Raw genomic sequence first — 14754 nt, 5'->3', positions numbered from 1 at the left:
GACCGGAAGCCATAGATTGTTTACAGAATCTATGCCAGAAGCGCTTCATTCACTAGAAACATTACGAACATGGAGCAAGTTCTCATTGAAAACGGAGCAAAGAGCAGCCCTGGAGGTATTTATTGAAAGGAAGGACGTTTTTGCCTTGCTCCTGACTAGGGATGGCGAAAACTAAAAAAAAATCTTGGCCGACCACCGAGCCTCGTTAGCCGGTTAAAGTCGGTTAACCTATGAGTTGAAAATTCTAGAATTGGAATTATTACAGGGATGCAAACGGCGCGCCTTTTGGCGGATGCCGCCCTCTGCACGGCTGAATTGCGCAGATCCGACCTTCCTTTCCCAAGGGGGAGCGTTGGAGCGTCCGACCACAACTTCTTCAAAGCAAATTCTGCATATAAGCAAATGCCGCCACAGTCCACGAAACACAGGAAGTACAAGCACGAGAAGAAAACAGCAAATCAGAAAGCCGCACACACTCACGCCGAAGCCGCGCAAAATTTAATGTACAGTTTAATGAACTGATTGCGCAGCTTCCGCACAAACGCGCGCAGCCCCCCGATCCACTGCCCTCCTCCCACACCCCCCACGCCTCATGGACTGCAACGGCACCCGCCTATTTAGTAATTTTAATACAGAATCCACCTTGAAATTACAATCAGACACTCCAACCCCCCCCCCCCCCCCCCCCCCCCAAAAAAATGGATCTGCGCGATTCAAAAAAAAAGTCGGCATCTGCGCCTTTAGTTTGTGTGGAGAGATATGATCTGCAATAACATGCATTGTTGGCTACAGACCGAAACATACTTTCAGAATGCACTGGCCAAGGCAGGACTAAACTCGATGTGCCTTCTAATAATAATTAAAAAAAAAAAAACAGAATAGTAATTTGTAAACTAAAAAGCCTGTGTCTACACTTTTCTTTCGCTGAGTGGCCGCTGGGCGGGACATGACTGAATGGGTGTTTGATTTGTCAGCTGTCTTTAACTGGGGCGGGAGGGCGGGACATGACTGAATGGGTGTTTCTGATTTGTCAGCTGTCGTCCTTACACCGTATGGCATGCCCCAAGCGTTTACAACACGGAATTCCAGGTTCTCTGCTCCAAAATTGGCAGCTTCAAAACGATTGATTTTTTTTTTTTTTTTAACCGACAACCAAAAAAAAAATTAACCGGTTGACGTTGATTCGGTCAACCATCGGTCAAACGGTCATCGGTTAACATCCCTACTCCCGACCGGCTTCGGTAAGAGTTTAATCTACCAGTTAGCCCCGTCGCGTCACATACGTCAGAGGAAAGAGTGATGTGATTGGTTTAAGCTTCGTCACAGCCTTTTCTGGCTTCGACCAGTAGCAAACTGAGGCATTTCAGGGAGGCGGGTCAACCACGCACTTTGGGAAATGGTTGGGCTTAATATCTTTGCCAGACCAAATGCTCGCAGAGCTTTGAAGTCACGTTAGCCAGACTAGGCACTCAGCCCCATAGACTGCCATTATAAACGTGGCTGCGCTGTGACTGCAAAGTCAGAAAAGTCACTGTAAATAATGTAAATGATTTCTATGACTAAAGGTTACAATAAAAAAACTTGCATTACATTGCTTTGTTTGCACTTATATGATATGACACTTTTATCCAAAGTGACTTTACAGTTCTTTTACAGTGTTACAGTCCCTGTAGCAATGTTGGGGTAGGTGCCTTGCTTAAGGGCATTTCATCCATTGATGGTATGGCTGATGGCTTTCAAAACATCTCTGAATGGGGCAACAGGTATATTACATAAAAATGGATAACGGTAATGGTGAAAATGATAAGTTGGCCTTATATATGCCAACAGATATTCAAGGTATAAGTAGATGAAATGAACATAAAAGGGGTCTTATTTTCAACTAAAGTGTACTGCAGATGTAGGGAGTTGAAACATTTTCTGAATGAGCTAGTTGGCCCCTTTAAATAAATGGGTATCTATTCATGCAGTGAGATCGCCAAAGTTTAATAAACTGAAAATGCAATAACTGTAATTTTGAAGTAGATGATGTATAGGACATGTGTCACTTGTGTTTTGTGACTTATTGTAAAAATGATATAAAGGGTTCAAAATCGCATAGTTACAAATATAATAGTAACTTCATATGATAATATTAACCACTGGTTATTTCAGAGAGGAAAAAAATGGGGACACTATTGCTTCCATTCGGGACAATACAACACAGAATTCGGGACCACTGGGGGACACAAAGAAAAAAAGTTAATTTCGAGCCCTGAGGACGTCCCTCGAAAATTGATGAAGGGACAAGATGAAAGCTTATCAGGCAGGCAGATAAGAGACCGACAGCAACAGTAAAGAAGCTGCAGGAACATCTGGCAAGTTCTTTTTTTTGGGGGGGGGGCTTTTTCCACCTTTATTGGATAGGACAGTGTAGAGACAGGAAATGAGCGGGAGAGAGATGGGGAGGGATCGGAAATGACCTCAGGTCGGAATCAAACCCGGGTCCCCTGATTTATGGTATGGCGCCTTATCCACCTGAGCCACGACGCCCCACATCTGGCAAGTTCTGGTCATTCTCTGCATGGAAAAAATAATCCAAACCCAACTAAATTCTTCCAAAATATGTGGCAAAATGGGTTGTCGAATGTTTTTGCCATCATTCTGTACAGGGCTCGATATTAACGGTTGTCCGCTTGTCCGGGACAAGTGATACTTAATGTCGGACAAGTTCATCGTCTCAGTTACTTGTCCGATCGGACAAGTGCCAAAATACGCCGATATTCAGGTTACATATCAAGTTTATCAGTTTATTCACATGATTTCCGAAGCATCTCACTCGACATATTGTTTTGATGAATTGCCGGATGTTTCTATTCGGAAAGAGCGATGTGCGTATGCGCAATATTCCACTTGCGAAACCGGCCAATACCGCTTCGTGTATTTGAGTTGGAAAGTAAACGGTCGTTTATGATTGGTTTTAATCGTGTCATACATGTGGATTTGTTGACATTTCTGTTGGCAGGATCATTATTCAACTGTATTTACGTTGAGTATGTGGTAATTTCCAAATCTTTGAATAATTGTTGATGGTGTTCATTATATAGCCGAGCGTGTGCTGGCGGGGAATGTGCGCCTGCATGCGTGTGGATTGACAGGGAGTGAGGTAGGAGTGGGGAAAGTTATCTATGAAATTCCAAGCTGTCAAATGGCTGATAATTAGGTTACTGGCTGTATTAATTAACTAATTAGTAATGGGAATTTAGGGATTTGAAACATAGGGCTCTATAATTTAGATATAATTATGGATTATTTGAATATCTCTTTTTTGACCATTAAATACCATACAGGAGCCACACTGAATAATTGGACAACAATTAATCAGTGAAGGATATATATTCAAAATTAATAATTTAAAAATGAAAATATATATTTTAATTTTCTGGTTTTCAATTTCTCATAAATTAATGATTGATGGAGTCCAATTGATGGAGCAGAACTCAAGGGTTGATAGATGAAGATGAATAGAAACTTTATTTGTATCCATTCATCTGCGAGTCAATAGAGGTGTGGAGGTTTTTATAACAAGATATATTATCTTGTCATTTGATACACTGAAATCTAGTTATAATAATCAGTCATTTACAGTATTAATCAGTCAATTTTGTTATCAGTTGTTTTTATTTGTAGTATTGTTATTTGTTTCTCTTGTCCAAACTAGTGATATCTCATCAAGTCATAAATTTTATGATAATGTTACTTTTTGTGATATTTGTTACTGAACTGCAGAGTACTGATCTGTGTGTGTGTGTATATATATATATATATATATATATATATATATATATATATATATATATATATATATAATGGTTAGTGTTTCTGGATCTCATAGTTATTTTGTTCTTAAAATTTTATGTTCATAATTTCTACTCTATTGGAATATATTGCTTCTGAACTTCAGCATAATAATTGGTGAATTATGGTATCAGTCAGTCTGTTTTACTATATTTTTGAACTTTTGCCTCAGTATATCAAGTATTGATTACTTTTTTTTAAAGATATTTTTTGGGCTTTTTTTTTTCACCTTTATTGGATAGGACAGTGTAGAGACAGGAAATGAGCGGGAGAGAGAGACGGGGAGGGATCAGGAAATGACCTCGGGTCGGAATCGAACCCGGGTCCCCGGATTTATGGTATGGCGCCTTATCCACCTGTGAATTCGGAAACAAATGCAATTAAGATTGTTGGGTTACAAATAGTTTGTGTTTTTTTTTTTTTCCTCGAATATTTCTTTGGACAAGTCAACTTCACACATCCGGACAAGTAAATTTCCTTTCAACTTGCCCGACAGGACAAGTGGTTTCAAAAGTTAATGTAGAGCCCTGCTGTAGTTCTAAAGGTATGTTTGCAAAAATAACAGTTGAACACCCAAAGTACACCATAGCTATGGCAACGCATGGTGGGTGGAAGCACCATGTGATATGGCTGCTTCTCTTCAGCCAGGCCTGGGGCTCTCGTCGAGATAAAGGGAATCATGGACAAACCAATTTAAACAGCTGAAGATGAGCAAAGATTTACCCTTTAAGTATGATGATAACCCAAGTCAAGATGTGCCAAGTCGGTAAACTCTTTCCCAGAAACACTGAGTACTGTATTATAAGCAATAGGTGCTTTAACACAGTATTAGTTAAGGGGTGTGCACACTTGCACAACCAGATAATTTTTTTTTTCCACTCCTTTTGAATTTTTGAAAAAGTGATAAAAGGTCTGACATGATTTTTATCTTGGTTTCATCATCCCTTTCAGTTAATTTTGCACCGGTATTTAATCTGCTGCTCTGTGTCTTAACCAGAATCTAGCCATTCTGTTTTCATGTGACCTTCGCTTCAGTCTTCTCTCAAACATAAATAATACGTTGATGGTCATGTGTGTTTTTACTGTTTCCTTTTTTCCAGAACGTCAGCTCTGTGGAGGGAGAAAGGCAGAAAGAGACGGAGACAGAGCTGTCATCAGGTGAAGCACAACATACAATGACTTTACTTAACAATTATTCGCCGTACATAAAGTGAATATTGGCGAGTAATATCCAAGATGAAGTCGAGGCCATTATTCACTGAGCCTGAGGCAGATAATTGTTTTAGTATAAATGCACAGGTGATTTGTTTAAAAAATTATTTCAAACTTCAAAATATAAATAAACGTAAACATAACAGTGCGGCACTTATCTATGCGAGTCCAGGGGCTTCAAAGTTTGGGAGAATAGCAGGGTACAAATAACTTACAGCAGGGTGCAAAATGGTAAAATGTCTGCCAGTGGCAGACATAATGCACGCAAAGCGTGCAGGGGGGGTTTCAAAGGGGGGTGCGGCCCCCTTTGGGCACGGAAAATTTTATGAAATGCACTGAGAAATGGTGGCCTCTGGTAACTTTTAACAGTGAAAATAAAGGGTAATCAATACCATTTGGAAACTTGAAATATGAAACCATACCTCAGTCGTTTTATCAAATTTCAGAAATATTTGCAAACAAACACGTAAGTAGTCCGATTGAAATCCACATATGGATGATATAATAATTTTAAGTCTGATGTTGTAGTGGACATCTGTTATGGACATAATTCACCATACACCATACCTTTTTCCTCTGATCTGATGTGCGTTCCGCACGACATGTTTAATGTGTTACCTGGTTAAAGGAATACGCCACCCCCAAGTGAAATTGAGTCAGTCCCTAGAGTTGGATGAGTGAGCCAAAGCGTTTTGTAGCCGACCCAGCCATTGTCCTGATCTGGAAACGTCCCGGTTAGCTTTAGCTTAGCGTAGTTGCTGTAATCCGGCGTGTCCAGATAGCATTGTCGTTGCAAAAGTGAATCAAATAACTCAAGATTTTTTATAATTATTTCTCATGACCTGTACATTCACATCGAGTACACATATCAATGCAAATTAACACGAAGGGATTTACTAGACCAATTTATATCTGGAACTATTTACGGCCACAGCACAGGCAAAGCACCGCTGCAGGCGCAAAGACACCACGCAGCACCTCAACTTCCGTCAATACACCAGTGTGACCAGGGAAACCAGGGTTTTCAGGTGCTGCATGGTGTCTTTGCGCCTGCAGCGGTGCTTTGCCTGTGCTGTGGCCGAAAATAGTTCCAGATATAAATTGGTCTAGTAAATCCCTTCGTGTTAATTTGCATTGATATGTGTACTCAATGTGAATGTACAGGTCATGAGAAATAATTATAAAAAATCTTGAGTTATTTGATTCACTTTTGCAACAACAATGCTATCTGGACATGCCGGATTACAGCGACTACGCTAAGCTAAAGCTAACCGGGACGTTTCCAGATCAGGACAATGGCTGGGTCGGCTACAAAACGCTTTGGCTCACTCATCCAACTCTAGGGACTGCAGGGACTGACTCAATTTCACTTGGGGGTGGCGTATTCCTTTAAGTATTAGTGACGCAGCCCCTTTAAGGATGGCAACTCGGTTTGTTTATCTGATGAGGAGCGCCATCTTGTTTTTCTTCGGGAACTCGGTTTGTTTATCTGATGGGGAGCGCCATCTTTTTTTTTCTTCTTTGAGTGTTTCAATAAACGACACGCCGTTGCGTTGTCAAAGTGAGAAATTGACGCCTCTTTTCTAATATTGCAATTTCCACAATGTGCACTTTGACTAAGCTAAGGTGACAAGTTTCTCCAGATTCTCTAATACTATTGAAGAATATGGTGAAATCTTGAATACAGATGAACTAATTTTATATATATATAGAGAGAGAGATGCAAGTACGAATTTTTCATGGGGCGGGATGGTTTGGAACAAGTCATCTAAAATTGGGATAACATTTACCCGGGACGGGTATTTGAGGCGGGTCGTCTAGCTTAAGCTTGATTAGCGTTGTTACGCACGCAGTTTGTTTTTTCGAGCAGCTGTCAAACGTAGAGTCAACTTTACGATCTGCAATTATAATGTCTTAAGCAAGGCTGAGAAACGGTGGACTAAGACGTATTTATTTTTCTATATCAACACAATGACAGAATAAATTTGCGTTCAAAACATACTTACCTTTCCCTCTAGACCTTTTTAGCCACGCATCCAGCATGGAGCCGCTTGCAACTCTCTTCGTCGCCATTTGTGAGTCACATGATGGTATGAACCATTCACAGTCCATGGAACACTAAGCCAATCAGAGTACGGCTTACATATGGCACAAGGGGCAGTAATGGCTGCACTCATGTCGAGGATATAAACAAAGGTGACGCGGCAACGGACATGCATGACATAGTGGATGTAATTTACGTTCACAACTTTTTTTTTTTTTTGCCGTCAAATATTTAATATTAAATTTTGTGACTCGACTGACAATAGCCGGCGGCATAACAAGCCACAGACGGCGATTTGCCGCCAGTGACCGGCTACTTTGGAGACCGCTGCGAGTCGCATAAAATACTTTTTGAAATAGGTAAATCACCTTACCTTTGAATATTTTTAGACCAAACTTTGTAGCATCTTTAGCGCTTTTTAGGAACAGCATTTTCTTAAATAATTTGTAATTCTTCCTCACTTAGGTGGGGTTTACATTAGACCGTATCAGCGGATCATCAGATTAACGTTTTTAAAAACGATTAGCGTGCACACAGCAACGCCAATACACGATTCGCGTGCACACAGCAACGCCAATACACGGATACGCTAATCACATGACTAATTAGACGGCACGTAAGTTGAAATGTGTAAATGTGTAAATTTCTCCTCAGCGGCTCGGCTCCGCAGGCATCCTGCGCTCCAAATCACTCCGCCCTGAACAGCGAGTGCCCTCTGGAGGGTGCGCACTCCCCGGCCCTGCGCAGCTCACAGAGCGCGCGAGTGAAGCGCACGAGCAGTGATTCGGGACTGAGCCGCTGTGTGTGAGATCCCAGTGCATATCGGGCATACGCAAGTCACTTACCACTTGCAGGTGGAAGGATGGCAAGCCTAAAGACAATCATAACTACACAATGGGCAGTATTTGCATCAGTATTTGCAGTATTTTCATACTTTTGTACTCTTTAATGAAAGGTGATACAAGGCGGAAGTCCGCACCGTTTTTCAGCAGTCGCGTCACATGACCAACGCCAGCGAATCAGGAAGGTGGATGTCACAGTGACGTTGTCCAATGACGACGCCAGCTAGAGCTCAGCACAGCGTATCCGCGTATCCTCAATGTTTACACAGCACCGGACCAGACACGAACTGGGTTGAATACGTGGGCCCTGGCGGATTCCCGTTTCCCGGCGTTTTAATGTGAACGGACAGTGCATCCGCGAAGAAAACGAGACAGATACGGTCTAATGTAAACTTGGCCTTACAGTGGCGAAGTGATTGGCTGCTAGTTTGCTCGAGAGTTCTAATTTTTCGACCAGTAGTGCACGTGATTTCCGATAATCACCCTCCATATTTATACTAAAGAGCGTTAGTGTTTGTAGATTTTCTGTTGTGCAGACTTTTGGCAAGTGCATTCGTTAAGATCTGGGTTTTCATGGTTACAAGGTGAACTACAAAAAAAACCACACTGGAAGATAGACTCAGTAAGTGAAATTATTATGGTGGCTAAGTTTACAAAAGTTAGAGGAAAGTTGATGCTTTGGAAGTGAGCATGCAGACAGAATGCAACATGTACTTATCTATCTGTTTCGATTTTGAATATACAATTTCATAAATCTTATGGGTTTTTGTCGTAAAAATGTGTTAGGAGTGACGCAAAGCATGCCATTGTGAGATTGATTTCCACAAGCTCTTTTGACTGACAGATTTTACTGTTGCACTGATATTGTTAAAGTATTAGGAAATGTGGTTTTGTAAGCCAAATCTCAGTTGCACCACATGACCCTTTTAGGCCATGCCAATTTATTTTCTTCCAAACATTACAAATATTTATCAGTGTTTTTAAAAAAAAAAAGTCTAAGTGAAATTTATTTTCCCTCTTGTTCATCACTGATTATTGAAACTTGTTTGTTGATCATTAATAGGTGCTGAGATTCCAAGACCTGATTTGTCCAAGCCAGACATGGAGGAAGATGAGCTGGATGGGCTTCCTGTTTTTGGAGCAGATGAAGACGAGAGTGACGTGGAGAGCAGCTCCACTCAAAAAGACAAGCCGACTGATGTTGGAGATGAAAATGACACCAGAAACAGTGTCTCACCGAGAGCTAATGAATCGGGTAAGTTGCTGTTTCAAATGTGGGTATAGATGGCACAGGTAACCTGATGTTTCTTTTATGTGATGCATCAAAGATGAAGGGTTCCTAGACAGGCCATAGGGCTGTTCCCCTATTATTGGCACCCTTGCTAAAGATTAGTAAAAAGGGTTAGAAAAAATCCACCTTTTGGTGAAGTTGCTTCATCTCACACTGAAAAAATGAAAAAAAAAAAAAAAATCCAATCTTTAATTGAAATAAACTTATTCAGAGAAAAACAAGAAATAATCTCATCTCATTATCTCTAGCCACTTTATCCTGTTCTACAGGGTCACAGGCAAGCTGGAGCCTATCCCAGCTGACTACGGGTGAAAGGCGGGGTACACCCTGGACAAGTCGCCAGGTCATCACAGGGCTGACACATAGACACAGACAACCATTCACACTCACATTCACACCTACGGTCAATTTAGAGTCACCAGTTAACCTAACCTGCATGTCTTTGGACTGTGGGGGAAACCGGAGCACCCGGAGGAAACCCACGCGGACACGGGGAGAACATGCAAACTCCGCACAGAAAGGCCCTCGCCGGCCACGGGGCTCGAACCCAGGACCTTCTTGCTGTGAGGCAACAGCGCTAACCACTACACCACCATGCCGCCCACAAGAAATAATTTTCAACAAAAAACACGTGCCACTATTATTACCCCCACATTTAATACTTTGCACAACCTCCTTTTGCCAGTAAAACAGCACTGAGTCTCTCCTATAACATTTTATCAGGTTGGAGATACAGAGCAGGGCATCTGAGCCCATTCCTCTTTACACAATCTCTCCAGATCATCCAGGGTCCTCGGCCCTCTCTTGTGCTCTCCCCTCTTCAGCTCAGCCCACAGGTTTTCACTGGGGTTCAGGTCAGGGGACTGAGATAGCCAGGGCAGAAGCTTGATTCTGTGCTCAGTGAACCATTTTTGTGTTGATTTGTACACATGCTTCAGATCATTGTCCTGCTGGAAGATCCAGTGACGACCCAGTTTTAGTTTCCTGGCAGAGGCAGACAGATTCTGATTTAAAATGTCCTGGTATTTCATGGAGTCCATAATGCCATGAACCCTAACAAAGTTTCCAGGGCCTTTGGAGAAAAAAATGACACCAAAACATAGGGCTGCACAATTAATCGAATTTAATCGAAAATCGCGATTTTGGCTGCCACGATTAAATTAAATGAAAATCGCGATTTAGTTCCATTTAAAATGCGAGCTCTGCTGTATATCTGATCAAGCACTTTTTGACCAATACTCCGCCAAACCATTAGGGGGCGAACCGACGCATGTAAGGTTTCATTACTCCGCCTAAATAAGCAAGCAAGCCAAGTGCAGTGTTGCCAGATTTGGCGGTTTTAAGTGCATTTTGACGGGTTTTGAACATATTTTAGGCTGGAAAACGTCAGCAGCATCTGACAACACTGGCCAAGTGCGCAGAGCTTCAGTGCAGCGGTATCTTCTTCAAGGGGTGATAGCGTGAGAGTAGGTAACAGACTGAGGTGAGAGAGAAAAGCTAACTATGTCGGAACAACAGACTATTTAGCACTGGAGGCAATGCTGTGACCTGCCTTCGCTCATGTTTAAAGCCAGAGCATGTTGATAGGCTGGTCTTTCTAGCTAAAAACTTGTAGGCCTCAGTATAATGCTATGTAATTGTTGCAATTGAGTTTTCAGTTTCTTCATCCTTTGGTAATTTCTTGGAAAAATTTCATTTATTTGTCATTTGGAAATCAGAATTTCTCTTTTAAATTTCATTCTGCACTGAAAGCTGTTCATATTGTTTGTTTGAATATATTGAAATAAAATTTAAGTGATTTCCCTAACATCAAGAATAATCGTGATTTAATAATCGCGATTACAATTTTGATCAAGATAATCGTGATTATCATTTTTTCCATAATCGTGCAGCCCTACCAAAACATCATGGAACTTCCACCATATTTAACAGTTGAGATTGGGTTCTGTTCATTATTAGCTCACTGGCCATAGGGCGATGAGCTATTGCCGTCACGCGGTGTCCGTCCGTCCACAATTCACAAAAATCGCTACGCCTCCCTGAGTTTTCAATGGATTTTGATCCTGAATGCTTTGTTTGGACGATCTAATCGGTGTGCACAAAACTTCCTCTCTGGTTTTGTGATTTCTCGTTAATGAACTTCGAGGAAAATTGCTATTCCTCCATCAGTTTTCAATGGATTTTGATTGATTTATTTGGAAGATCTAATTGTTCTTATGAAGAGCAACTTGGCTCATTATAAACGAGTCGGATTTCTCATGGTACGGGCGTGTGAGCTACTGCATCGCTGATGCTCTGGTAGTCATCGTTCTTTTTATGCCAAACCCTCTTTGAGTGCTTATTGTCAAAAAGCGCCCAGTATTTCCCCTATAGAGGCTTTGCACCATCACCTAACCCCATAGCAACGGTAACTACACCACCGTGACAGGGGGCACGCTTGTAGCGCTTCATTCAGCCAAATTAGTTGTTATTGATCAGTATGGGAAGGTTTTGCTGCGTTTTTGGATGTGCAAATCGTTTTGAACAAAATGAAGACGACGGACTTTTTTATTTGCCAAAATCAATTCATCATCCGGGGGGGGAACTAGAGATTTCTAAACATAGAAGGGGAAAAAATGAGGGGGGGAATTTGTCAGGACTCAGTGTTGAACGGAGATGTAAAAAAAAACCTGATGGTATTCTCACTTCTTTTCCACAGAGGGAAGAATTCCAAAAAAAAAAATTAATTTCACAACTGTAGCAAGATGCTTGGCATAGCCTCACCTTCAAAAAAAGAAAAAAAAATCAAAGTCCCTCTCATGCCAGAATCTGGTCTTCCCAGGCAATCTCCTGTCCTAGTACTAACTAGGGCTGTGCGATGTCCCCTTAATTGGCATCGACGATGTTTACAGTGCAAACATCGTGATGGACGATCATATCGTGGGCGGGGGGGGGGATTTTAATACCACGTTATTAAATATATTATTATTATTATTATTATTATTATTATTATTATTAAAAGTATTAGATACTCATCCGAGGCTTTGGCACGTAAAGAAAAAAAAGCGCTAGGTGATGTGGAATATTTGGCCTTGATAACGGATATGTGGTCCAGCTGCAACATGATGCTCTATATGTCAGCTACCGTACATTATGTGGACCGAGAGTGGGCAATGCAGTCCAAATGCCTGCAGACGAGTTTCATGCCAGAGACACATTCAGCGGACAATTTAGAAGACGCATTGCGCGAGACACTTGCCGAATGGAAAATAGAGGAGAAAAAGATCGCCTGCATAACAACGGGGCGAATATTGTCACAGCCATCAGGCAATTGAAATGGCCGTGGTTAAGTTGTTTTGGGCACAATTTGAACCTGGCCATAACCAACTCGCTTGCGCAACAGAGGGCCAGTACAGACCGAGCGTTTGGAGTTTGCCGAGCAGTCAACACTGCGTTTGCGCACAGCTGGCTTCGGAGAAATGAGCTGCGCAAAGCGCAGGTGGAAATGAACCTCCCTGAGCACTCACTGATCACGGCAAGATATTAATCTGCTCTAACAATGAAAGACTAGTATTCAAACTATGAGAAGAAACTACACTTAAGCTATTACTCATTGTTTATTTACACCATATCAATTGAAGATGCGTTTCGGCCTTTAGTGCGCACTTGAACGCGCTAATTTTTCCAATTTATTAGGGTTTGAATTATTGCACCAGCTTTTAAAATCATGATTTAATATTGTTTTTTTTTTTACTGTCTTTACACTTGTCAGAATCACCTTCATTCTTCCCTTTGGTTTGACATTATGGCTTAGAGTGGACCATTTTGTGTCTGAAAGTAGGCCTATTTACCAGATTAAAGTTATTTGACTTCTGCCGAAGTCTGCGCTTCACTGCCGTTTGATAAGGTGCAATATTTCCCGACTGAAGTCGTTAATAGTGGCTATTTGTTTGAACAACATGACAAATTTTACATTAAAAGTACAGTGTAGGCTAAAAAATGAAGTCAAAATTTATTATTAGTAGCATACTGTATTTGTGTAACCACATATGTTCACTAGCACGTCCCTGCACCATAGCCTACGTGAACAAGCGGTAATAGGATATTACTTTATAATGATTTATATAATTATGTATTTATAATATGTTATATATTTATATATTAAACAAAACTAACTAATTAAACTAACAAAAAACTAACTTTTTAGGTTAAATAGGCCCAGATGATACCGTATATGCATGTTTATGACAGGAGGGGGCGTGGTATCACGATGGTGGCTCTCCATCGTGATGGATGACCACCATCGTCGATGGACGATGGCATCGTCTATCGGCACAGCCCTAGTACTAACCGGCTCTTTGAGACGTATGGGTGCAGATCTCTGTTTCGATAGCCCTCGGCCTCTCGCTTTTATACAGCTTGGGTTACAGTGGGGGGCTAGTCCTCTGGTAACTGCAAGAGGTTGACTTCCCCACTCGTATCTGTATTCCAGCAAGCCTTGCCAGACAATAGTAGGTACCATTTTTATGATAGTCTTTGGTATGACCTGACCATGAGTAAAACTCATGATCTCCTGGTCAAGCGGCGGACACGCTAACCACTAGGCCAACTTGTGACCTCACGTTCACCAAGACTTAAAAAGTCCCTTTACATTTGGGGATCCTTCGGAGTGGGTTTTGCACGCACTTGGGAGCCAGTCATTATGGGAAACACCTGATGCTGATTTGAGTGCAATCAGCACGCATAAATAAGGACACAGAGGCCTTGTGACATATTATCACTGTCACGTTTGTTTGTAGCCATGTTTATGACTGCTTTCGGTTTCATTTTTGTAAATATCACGCTAGGTAATAAACACACTTCCTGCATTTAGACCTGTCTACCACTACATACCTGACACAATACTTCACAAAGTCTCTGTGAAAAGTGTCCTTATTTGCACCTGCTGATTGCGCTCTGATCAGCATCAGTAAACTCGGCATCAGTTAAAAAAAAAAACACCTGTAAACTTGGGGGAAACACTGGCTCCATTTTTGTTACATCGGACCATAGAATGTGGTTCCAGTCAAAGTTGTAGTAGCGTTTCGCACACTTCAGGTGCTTAAAGGGGAACAGAAGGCAAATATTTTATCATAAATTCTATTTCTCATTTTATAAAATATAGGAATGCATTTCTGACAGCTATTTTGTCACCTCTATAGCAAGTTATGAGTGTTTTGAAATATGCTCTGTAATCTATCAGTCCATATGTCAAAGCGATGGCCGTAAACGAGATGCGTTGAGACCTGTGCGAGACATCGTAGGACGGAAGTAAAACGTACAGCGGAAATCAAAGTGACCAACATCTGCCAACATTGTCAAAAGACGCGCGCACGCCCTCCTACGAATGCTGACGTAATCAAGCCGGAAGTTTTCCCTGTGTCCGAAATCGCTCCCTACTCACTGTATAGGGCACTATATAGTGGGGCCATCATTTTGTAGTGATGTCCGAAACCTTAGTGAGGATTATGTGGGAAATGCGCTCAGTGTAATATGTATTTATCACAAAA

The 14754-nt window shown here is 41.5% G+C and overlaps 1 protein-coding gene across 2 annotated transcripts in view; it reads left to right on the top strand.

Annotated features, from left to right (window-relative positions):
• The window catches only part of si:ch211-266o15.1 (zinc finger MYM-type protein 4), a 126226-nt gene that overhangs the window by 20497 nt on the left and 90975 nt on the right, over positions 1 to 14754 (top strand). For both annotated transcript variants that reach the window (XM_060933642.1, XM_060933640.1), the window contains exons 2-3: positions 4938 to 4995; positions 8999 to 9190. In XM_060933642.1, the coding sequence (XP_060789625.1) occupies positions 4938 to 4995; positions 8999 to 9190 (250 nt within the window). The remainder of the gene's footprint in view (positions 1 to 4937; positions 4996 to 8998; positions 9191 to 14754) is intronic.

This window comes from Neoarius graeffei, chromosome 11 (genome assembly GCF_027579695.1).
Source record: "Neoarius graeffei isolate fNeoGra1 chromosome 11, fNeoGra1.pri, whole genome shotgun sequence".
Taxonomy (NCBI): domain Eukaryota; kingdom Metazoa; phylum Chordata; class Actinopteri; order Siluriformes; family Ariidae; genus Neoarius; species Neoarius graeffei.
Note: the sequence above shows the minus strand (reverse complement) of the source record. Positions and strands in the feature narration are given on the sequence as shown.